Source organism: Capsicum annuum, unplaced genomic scaffold (genome assembly GCF_002878395.1).
Source record: "Capsicum annuum cultivar UCD-10X-F1 unplaced genomic scaffold, UCD10Xv1.1 ctg74984, whole genome shotgun sequence".
Lineage (NCBI taxonomy): Eukaryota > Viridiplantae > Streptophyta > Magnoliopsida > Solanales > Solanaceae > Capsicum > Capsicum annuum.
In genome coordinates, this window is record NW_025885140.1 from 1 (window position 1) to 10,950 (window position 10,950).

Genomic DNA, 10,950 nt, shown 5'->3' on the forward strand with positions numbered 1-10,950 from the left:
TAATAATAATAATAATAATAATAATAATAATAATAATAATAATAATAGTTATTTAAAGTAGTGAAAACAACTTAGTTACTAAAAGAAATATATAGCAAATTAATTTTTTATCTATTTAATTTTTGTGAAACATAGTAATACAAAAAGAGAATGATTTAATAAAATTAAAGAGAGGAGAAGGAGCGTGAGTTAAGTAGGCCTTTGGCCATGAAAACAAAATAATTTTAGAGTTAAAATTCTGAGTTAGATTTGGAGTTATATTTGACCATAAATATAAATTGAAAATATTTACTTTCACTTTCTAAATACAATTTTAAATTGTATTTGTAATTCTTATGGTCAAACAATATTATTTTTATTAAAGTAAAATATATTTTTTTAAAAAAAATAAAAATTTCTCATAGTTAAACACCCAAAAAAAAAAAAAAAAAAAGAGCGTAGAAATGAGGAGAACTTAAGGAAATGAAAGTGGAAAAGAGAGTGTGCTATAGTGTGTCCCACAGAAACACTTGTACACATGTAAGGCGTGCTCACACAACTTGTGATGGTTGAACCTCAACCATGATAAAATTTTTGCTCATCCAACAACATCAGTTCACTCTCCACCATTTCATCTTCTGTCTGCCATCAATGGCTACCTTCAACATGTCATTTCTCACGCAACCCCATTCTAGTCTTCCCAATTTTCCCAATTTTTCTTCCCAAAATACCCCTTCTTTCTCCTCATATTCACTTCCCAAAACTTCCCTTATTTTCCCTTCCTTTACTGTCCGACCCCAAAACGGAACCATCACTCGCCGCATCGTTGTTGTTGCAGCTCTGAAAAAACTCTCTGAAACAGACCCTTTAACTGTGCCTGTACAACCTAATGAAATATCTGCAAGGTTCCCGAATGAATCAGGTGTATATGCTGTGTATGATAGTAATGGTGATCTTCAATTTGTTGGCATATCACGCAATATTGCTGCCAGTGTTGTTTCCCATAAGAATTCTGTACCCCAATTCTGCTCTTCCGTAAAGGTAGCAACTTTGATTATTCACTTATTTGAATATTAAAGTAAAAAGTATCTAACTTTAATGAGAATTGGCGCCTGCTCAATTATAGAGTGATGCTCTGAGAAAATCCACCTGCTGAATCTATGCCGGGCTACGGAGATATAAAAATAGCTTAATACGTGGACAACTCCCTAAACTTATCACTATAGTTCATTAGACACTCGAATTGCAGTTTGTTCCAATTGAGCACCCTGTGTATGCTAAAGTGTTCCTATTAGACACTTCCATTTCAAACTTTGGAAAAGGCTTTTGTGTGTCCTTTGTGGAGATAGTTAACCACTTAAAATATGTTGTCTCTTTTAATTACACACATTAGCCTCAAAATAAGTCGTAAAACCTCAGACATATTCCTAGGTGACGTATTTTATGTGGTCAACTTAACTACTTGAGCATATGCGCAAAAGTTTTTGGAACAAACCGTAATTCTGAGTGTCAAAATGAAATTTACTAGCAAGTTTAAGGGGCTTTCGACATATTAGAGACTTTTAAGTTTGATTAGAATCAGCATATCCAAGTTATGTGCTGCATTATAGTGAGATGCACATGAATTGTTCGCTTTTCAAGTTACCAGTTTTCAAAAATAAAATAATATAGTGAAATGCACATTGTTGTGAGAATATATGGAGGATATCCTGGTTTTACTTGTGAAAAAAAGGTTACTTCGTTGCATGTTCTTTCTTCAGTTAGTCATATATACTTGTGGCCTGAGAAATGAAACCAATTTTATTTTTCTTGATAACATTTATTGCTTCATTCTTCCATTGGGTATAAGAATTTTGTTCCTAGCTTTGCTTCACTTTGTGATACTTGAATAGCTGAGAGTTTTATCACGAAGGTGATATCTCCTATAGTCTAGTTATTTGCTAGCAAATCACTAGAGCACACTTAAGAATATCAGTCGAGTTACTCTCTTGTGAGTGATTGACCACATGTCTAAGATGTTGCAAACTTGCAATAGGTCATGCCAAAATAGCTTTGTCTCGGAAATATAAGGCAAAGGCTGAATATATATGTCCCCTCTCCCATATTCCAGTACTTGATGGAGAATACATCATGTGTGGAGTAAGCCTTCAAATTTTCAAAACCATGATGGAGAAAATTCTTGGAGGGGCATATAACATGGTTGCATAGCCTGCAGAACCCTCGATTATGTTACTCAGGGTCCTTGTTTTGGTTCTTTTTGCCAGTTCTAGTAAGTCTCTTTAATTTCCACTGGCGATAGTTGGAAAATAATGGGTACTAGTTATTGTAACTTGCGATTCCGGTGGAGACCTTTTCCTGATATCTAACCTCCTTTCTACCAAGTTGAGTGTTCATATTCTGGTTAGATCTCGAAAACTAACTTGGAGACGAGGCTTTTACCCAGGACCCAGCTTCAGGGAAAAATGAACTGTATGGAGAATAGGACAGCAATGGGCCCCGGATTAAAGAAACTCAATGATAGCTCCTTGTAAAAACATAATCACATATTAACACAAGAAATTGAAAGTTAAAACTAAAAGAAATATTTATTGTTTAGTGTTACCTCTTTGGGACAGCACCCATTGGTGATGAGGCATACACCTTATTGCCTTGCACTGAACCACTGGCCAAGCGAGGAAAGAGTCAACCTATTTTGTACCTGTTAGAATAGGAGTAGGAATAGAAATAGTATAGAGAATCCTACTTGTAAAATGATTGTAACGTAGCGTCATAAATAGAGTCTTAATGTAATTATGTAGATACACAATTCAATAATAATTTTCTCTTATATTTCTCTCATGGTATCAGATTATCAACACACTGCAATTTTTATGTGACCTAACCTTCTCCTTCAGTGTTTTTTTTTTCTTTTTAGAAAATCAACACACTACTAGGTTCGGATTTTTCCGGCAACAAAACCCCAGTTAGGATTGCCGGAAACAGGTGCAACACGTGCCTTCGCGCGCCATCAGAAGCAGTTCTCCGGCGAGGGTGTCAGATCCACGCATCGGCGCGTGGGGCAGTTTCTGGCCACTTTTTCTGGCTAGTTCTCTTTTCAGTGGGATCGTCTCTTCAATTCGAGGCTGCCCATATTTGATTCCGATCAAGTTCTGGCAGTCAGATCTAATTTTCCAACGACAGAGCACTTTATTTTCAGATTTTGGCAGCTGAACAATTTTTTTTTTAGATTTTGTCAACATATTTCCATATTTTTGGCTATAAAATTCAAAATTTCACAAGATGTCTTTCGGGGTTGATATTTTTGGCACCTAAAATATGGGAATTGGAAGTTCAAGCCCTATGATCACTTCCATACCATTAACAGGAAGTTTGAATTACTTAGCTTGGGCTTCATCGGTTGAGTTGTGGTGCAAAGGTCAAGGTGTCCAAGATCACTTAACGAACAAAGTTAGTGTGGTAGATGAAAAAGGGAAGACTAGTGAGGAAGATGCGAAAGTCAGAGCACAATGGGAGAAGGTTAACGCTCAATTATGTAGTCTCACATTGCGCTCTAGTGATTCCAAGTTGATGCCCTTCTTTTGCCTATTTCGGACATGTTATTCAGTTTGACAAAAGGCTCATGCCTTGTACACCAATGACATATCGCGTTTCTATGATATGATATCTCGAATGACCAACTTAAAGAAACAAGAGTTCGATATGTCTACTTACTTGGGTCAGGTACAAACAGTAATGGAGGAATTTGAAACGTTGATGCTCGTAACTACAAATGTGGAAAAACTACAAGAGCATATACAAACGTCGTTTCTAGTTCTTACACTTGTTGGACTTCCTACTGACCATGATTCAGTACGTGTAAGATTTTAGCTAGTCCTATAGTTCCTACAATTGACGAGTTATTCTCTCGTCTACTTCGTCTTGCGATGCCTCCTAGTTAGAAATTATTTTCATCACATGTCGTTGAATCCTCTCTTACATCTCAAACCATAGAAAAACAAACATATCAGTCTATGGAGAATCGACGTAGAGGAGGTCGTTTTGGAAAATCTTGACCTAAGTATAGTTATTATCATAAGCCTGAACACACTCAGTACATATGTTATACTTTGCATGGTCCACCACCCAGTTATGGTCTGATTGCTATAAAGGAATATAATGAGCTCCTTCTAAATCGAGCAAGTAAGTGGATTTCTCCACAAGTAGCCTCTGTCGCTCAACCTGAGCGACCAAATTGCTTAGATAGAATATGATGAGTTCCTTCAGTAGCGAGCAAGTAAGTAGACATCTCCACAAGTATTCTTAGTTAATCAGCTTAATGCTTTTGTTGCTGGTAATTCTTTTGCATGTGTTTCACAATCTAGTGCTCTTGGTTCATGGGTCGTGCACTCAAGCGTTCTGACATATTTCTGGTAATAAATCACTTCTATTCGATATTATTTATTCGCATCCTCTTCCTGTTAGTACTTTATCCAGTGGGAGACGAACAAAACCAAAAGGTGTTGGACTTTATTCTTTATGTCCCTGGTTGTCCTTTTAATCTTACATATGTTAGTCGTTTGACACGTGCCCTACATTGTGGCATAATACTTTTTGATGATTTTTTCTCATGCATGGCCGCAGTATGGGACAAACAATTGGCACAGGACATGAATCAAAAGTACTTTACTATCTTACCTCTTCAAATTCCTTCACATCATGCTTCATTATAGATCCTCCTAACCTAATTCACAAACCTTTGGAACATCCGAGTCTATCTAAGCTACGGAAGTGGTGCGTAGTTTGTCTAGTTTATCCACATTAGATTGTGAGTCGTGTCAACTTTGCAACACACCAGTACTACATTTTCACGAGGGTCGTTTAGAGTCTATTTTTCACTAGTTCATTATGATATTCGGGGTCCTAGTAGGGTAAGTTCACCCTTAGGATTTTGTTATTTTGTTAGTTTCATTGATGATTGTTCAAGATGTACTTGGGTTTTCTTAATGAAAGATCGTTATGAGTTATTTTCTATATACAAAAGTTTTTGCACTGAAATTCATAATCAATTTGGTGTTTCTATTCGTACTTTTCATAGTGATAATACCTTAGAATACTTATCCTCCCAGGTTTAGGAGTTTATTACTCCCCAAGGAATTATTCACCAGACATCTTGTTCATACACCCCTCGGTAGAACGGTGTAGCAGAAAGGAAGAATAAGTATCTCATTGAGACTGCTCACGCTCTTCTCATTGAATCGCATGTTGCGTTGTTTTTTTGGAGTGATACAGTCCTTGCATCTTGTTATTTAATTAATAGAATGCCCTTATCTTTTATTTAGAATCAAGTTCCCATTCCATATTATTTTCTCAGTCATATGTCTACTCTATCCTTCATTGTGTCTTTAGGAGCACATGCTTTGTTCATAATTTAGCCCCAGGAAAAGATAAATAAGCCCACGTGCTCTCAAATGTGTTGTTCGTGGTTACTCTCAAATTCAAAAGACGGTATCATTGCTATTCACCTAATCTTCGTCGATACCGTATGTCCGCTGATGTCATATTCTTTGAATCTCAATCTTACTGTATATCTTCTGATCATCTTGATATCTTCGAGGTCTTACCCATACTCTAGTCTTACCTGCATCAACATTTAAGGAATTTACGGTTACTTCTACATCTCTGGTTGCAGTGCCACCACTTCTGACTTATTATTGCCATCTGCGTCCAACATTAGTCCCAAATGATTCATGTCATGCTTCGGATGCTGCTCCTACTGCAGACTTGTTTCCTCCTAGCCAATCTGTGGCACTTCAAAAAGTTATATGATCCACTCATAATACTAACCCACATTGTACTTTCTTGAGTTATTATCGTCTATCATCACCTCATTATGCCTTTGTATCATCTTTGTCTTCTATTTCCATCCTTAAGACTACAGGTGAAGCACTTCCTAATCCAGGATGGAAGCAGACTATGATTGATGAGATGTCTGCTTTACATACGAGTGGTGCTTGAGAGCTTGTTTCTCGTCTTGCAAGTAAATCTATTGTTGATTGTCGTTGGTTTATGTGATCAAAGTTGCTCCAGAAGTTTAGATTGATCGGCTTAAGGCCTGCCTTGTTGCCAAAGGGTAACTCAGATATTTGGGCTAGATTATAGTGACACTTTCTCTCCCCCTGGCTAAAATAGCTTCTGTTTGTCTTTTTTCTATCTATGGTTGTTCTTCATTGGCCTCTTTATCAGTTGGATAGTAAGAATGCTTTTTTGCACGATGATCTTGAGGAAGAAGTCTGTATGGAGCAACCACCTAGTTTTGTTGCTTAGGGGGAGTCTAGTAGTCTCGTATGTCATTTGCGCGGTTCTTTCTATGGTCTAAATCAGTCTCCTCGAGGTTTGGGATGTTTAGTACAGTAATTCAGGAGTTTGATATGTTTCATAGGGGAACTGATCAGTTAGTGCTTTACCGCCATTCTACACCAAATCTGTGTATTTATGTGGTGGTTTACGTTGATGATATAGTTATCACTAGCAATGATCAAGATGACATTACTAATTTGAAACAACATCTCTTCTATTATTTCTAGACTAAAGACCTTGGCAGACTGTAAGATTTTCTAGGCATTTAGGTTGCTTAGTCTAGTTTAGGTATAGTTATTTCTCAATGCAAGTATGATGTAGATATTCTTAAGGAGACAGGAATGATGGGATATAGACCCATTGACACTCCTATAGATCCACTCAGTGATCTTGGAAGGTATAGGTGGCGGATTGGAAAGTTGAATTATCTCACAATGACTAGACCTGAGTGTTGCAAGTCAGTTTATTGACTTTCCTCTGTGATAGTCACTGAAATGCAGTTGTTCGTATTCTGCGATATATAAAGCCAACTCCGGGTAAAGGACTGCTCCTCGAGGATTGACGCCATGATCATATGATTGGATATATATACGTTGATTGGCAGGATCACCCTCACGTTCTACATTCAGATATTGTGTTTTAGTAGTAGGTAATTTGGTGTCTTGGAAAAGTAAGAAAAAAAGTGTGGTTGATTGATCCAGTAAAGAAGCAAAATATCGAACAATGGTTGTAGCAACTTGTGAGTTAGTTTGGATCAAACAGTTGCTGAGAGAACTAAAATTTAGAGAAATCGATAAGATGGAACTTGTGTGTGATAATCAAGCGGCTCTTCATATCACTTCAAATTCAGTGTTTCATGAGAGGACTAATCATATTGATTGTCACTTTGTTAGAGAAAAGATACTCTCAGGAGATATTGTTACAAAATTTGTGAAGTCAAGTAATCAACTTGCAGATATTTTCGCTAAGTCTCTCACCAGTACTTCTATTAATTACATTTGTAACAAGCCATGTACATATGACTTATATGTAGCAGCTTGAGGGGAAGTGTTAGAATAAGAGTAGGAATATGAATAGTAAATAGAATCCTACTTGGAAAAGGTATTTAATGTAGTGTCTATAAATAGAGTCTCAATGTAATTATGTAGATACACAGTTCAATAATATTTTTCTCCTATATTTCACACATGGTATTGGAGCATTGATGATAGGAAGAGTATCGTTGTACGTCATTCCAGCGAACTCAGTGTCACTGGGCAATTTTTCGGTGACCTAAATTTCTCTGTCAGTGTTTTCTTTTTTTTCCCCCCAGAAAATCAACACATCACCAGGTTCAGATTGCCTAGTTTCTTTTTTGGTTTAACATGGCTATTGCGAATGAAACAGAGGTCGTGATAGACTTCTGAGTTCATTCCACATTCAACAGTGATGTTGACCTGGGAATATCTTTGAAGCACTTTTTAGTTGTTGACTTTTTAATATAAATATCCTAAAGAAAACATATCCCTAAAATTATGATTTCGCCCTAGCTTTTGTTTTGATTTTAAAAAGCATTGTGTTTGTCTCAAATTTTCTCTATCTAGTATAGATCCCACACCCACACCCATGCAGTGTCAACACGGTGTGCAACATCGACAGTGAAGAGTTCACACAATTTAGATTCGTAGTGCACATAAGGCACACCATGCTGAATAAACATCCTCTTTAGTTTGGAGAGCGTAAGTAGACTTCCTGAAAGCAATATATGTTGGCTAAGCATGTTACCCAACCAAGCAATCAAATCTCCTTGTCCCAGGCATAGCAAGCAGTACATTTCCTAATCATCTTATTATGTGAATGTGGATTTGTCAGACCTCACATGCACCGTTGTTCTTGCTTAGAATCTCAGTGGCTGTGACTCTTCATCAACACATCTCTATCTGCACTTTGAAATTTGAATATTAGCGCAGGGATTCCTCTAAGCAGTTAAAAGCATAATAAATTGCAAAGGATTCCTCTGTATCTTCTTACCACTAAAAAACAAGTCTGTACCGTTCATTACTTCTGTCGGAAAGTCTCATGTTTGTTTTTCAGTCATTTTATACTGTCAGGATTTTAAGGCTATTCTTTTCTCATGTTTGTTTTTCTCTCGTTTTATACTTTCAAGATTTTAAGGCTATTTTTTCCCTTTGAATACTTGATTATTGGTATAGTATTTGTAGGTTGGTGTGGTTGATGAGCCAAATAGAACAGCTTTAACTGAATCTTGGAAATCATGGATGGAAGAACATATTGCGACCAGTGGAAAGGTACCACCAGGTAATGAACCAGGAAATTCGACATGGGTACGTCAGCCTCCAAAGAAGAAGGCTGATCTAAGGTTAACACCAGGCCGTCATGTGCAGTTGACAGTTCCCTTGGAGGACCTCATTGACCGGCTAGTGAAAGAGAACAAGGTGGTTGCTTTCATTAAAGGATCAAGAAGTGCACCACAATGTGGGTTTTCACAAAGGGTGGTAGGCATTCTTGAAAGTGAAGGTGTCGATTATGAAAGCGTCGATGTCCTCGATGAAGAGTACAACGCCGGGTTGAGAGAGACGTTGAAGAACTATAGTAACTGGCCTACATTTCCACAAATTTTTGTAAAGGGTGAGTTAGTTGGTGGGTGTGATATCTTGACCTCCATGTATGAAAAGGGCGAACTTGCCAGCTTGTTCAAAAGCTAAATGTTCAATTAGCAGTAAAGAGTACGCTTTGTTGTAAGAATTACACATCTTTGAACTAATTCACTCATCAGTGTGTCTGGTGTTGTAGAAATAGTGGAATAGTTGGAAGACGTTCATTGGTCCTGTGTACAACAGAATTTTGTTCTAACTAACAAATGGATGCATATTTTTACTGACGTCAATGAGTAGCATGACAACAGAAGATAAGACCTGGGTTCGTTTGGTATGTCGGATGAGGCAGCAAATATATTTCATGAATCATGAGTTTAGCTATTCCACCTTACATATGAAATAGCTAATTCCAAATTAATTAGTATTTATAATCAAATATGGAATAAATTAATTTAAGTAATGTATTTTATCTCGAAACTTTTATCCTCATTCCGCATCAAACGACCTGTATATTTTTTCCAAGTAGAATTTTGTCATTTTCCATTTTTTCATCGAGTATGCTAGAGATGTGCTGATAAGTATCCTTTTTCACAAAGTAAAATAATCTTTTGACCATTTTGCATATTTCACTTCCCTGCTAATGTGGTTAGGTGATTCAATTTTTAACTTCTAAAGAAATAGACAGGAAAATGGGTGACTAAATAAACTTCGTAAATATAGGTCATCAGTTTAAGTGTGCGGCAAAAACGGTTGAAATTGCAGTAAAGGACAAAAATAAAGCAAGTGATATTTCAAGAAAAAGCTCTACGTTGTGACATGATAACGACAAAAGCCAATTATTGAATTTTAAATTAATAAATTATATTTTAAATAAGTAATTTAAAAGGTGAGATCTTTATTGCGTATTAAAAGATCTAGAATTTGGTCATAATTATCAAAAGGTACAAGAACAAGTAATGAAACAAACTAAAGAACAAAGGGTAAAACTCACTTTAAAATTGCCCCGCATAATTTAGATAAATCTGCGGAGAGGTAGGCGATAGGGCCTAACGAGATTCCGGTGGATTTTTGGAAGTATGCTGGTGGGACAGGCTTGAGGTGGTTGACTGATTTGTTTAACGCCATTTTCAAGACTGCGAGAATGCATGAGGCTTGGAGATGGAGTACGATGATTCCATTATATAAAAACAAGGGTGACGTTCAAAGTTGCAACAACTATAGGGGTATTAAGCTGTTGAATCACACTATGAAGATTTGGGAGAGGGTGGTTGAGCAGAGATTGAGGAGGGTAGTGTCCATTTTGGAGAATTAGTTTGGTTTTATGCCGGGTCGCTCGACTGTCACACCCTTTTTTTTACCGAGAAAAGTTAGATTTTACGTTTCGAAAGGGTTTTTATTATTAAAGTGACAAAATGAAAATTTATTTCGAAAAAAAATTATTTACATTTTTTATTCAGAGTCACCACTTGGCATAATCTGGTCTGCCAAGTCACCTTTGAAAAATCCTTTTCAAAATGATTTGACTCTGTAAAATTGGTTTGCGAACAGAGATTCCGGCTAAGGAATTCTATTAACTGAGGGGAAGGTGTTAGGCACCCCTCGATCCCGTGGTTTGACCACGGTCGCTTGGCGGAGTGTATCGGCTAATTTGGAACTACGAATATATAAACCACACAAATACACGCAAATCAATCATTCAAGCAAACAAAATTCAAAACCAAAATAATGTCCGAGTTATAAATCCCAAAAAATAGAAAAATACGAAAATATAAATCTCATTCTAAACTAATCCTAGACTCATGATTTAATGCTTTACCCGTGCCTCGGGCCTTCATCACGAACACCCTTTGTGAACATGATACGACAGGGCATTCCCCGGTGAATAAGTACAATGTGACCTCGGGGCATTCCCTGGTTAAATGAATACATTTCTTTCAAAATGAGAAACTAAACCATTCAATACAATTTCAAACATTCAACAAAACTACGAGTCCTAAGTTTGCCTACCCTGAACCTAAGATTTGCCTAACGACCCTCA

General features: G+C 36.8%; 1 protein-coding gene across 1 annotated transcript; it reads left to right on the top strand.

The window, feature by feature from the left end:
- The first annotated feature begins 443 nt into the window (after positions 1-443).
- On the top strand, positions 444-9,196 carry LOC107842530 (bifunctional monothiol glutaredoxin-S16, chloroplastic). The gene is made up of 2 exons (XM_047405166.1): positions 444-1,020; positions 8,517-9,196. Exons 1-2 carry the CDS (start codon positions 562-564, stop codon positions 9,018-9,020), a joined length of 963 nt encoding a protein of 320 aa, XP_047261122.1. The 5' UTR covers positions 444-561; the 3' UTR covers positions 9,021-9,196.
- The last annotated feature ends 1,754 nt before the right edge of the window (positions 9,197-10,950 follow it).

Excerpts from the sequence above, each read along its gene's own strand:
- LOC107842530 (XM_047405166.1), top strand. The coding sequence starts at position 562 with ATGATAAAATTTTTGCTCATCCAACAACATCAGTTCACTCTCCACCAT. Across the intron at positions 1,021-8,516 it reads AATTCTGCTCTTCCGTAAAG|GTTGGTGTGGTTGATGAGCC; the intron begins GTAGCAACTTTG and ends TAGTATTTGTAG.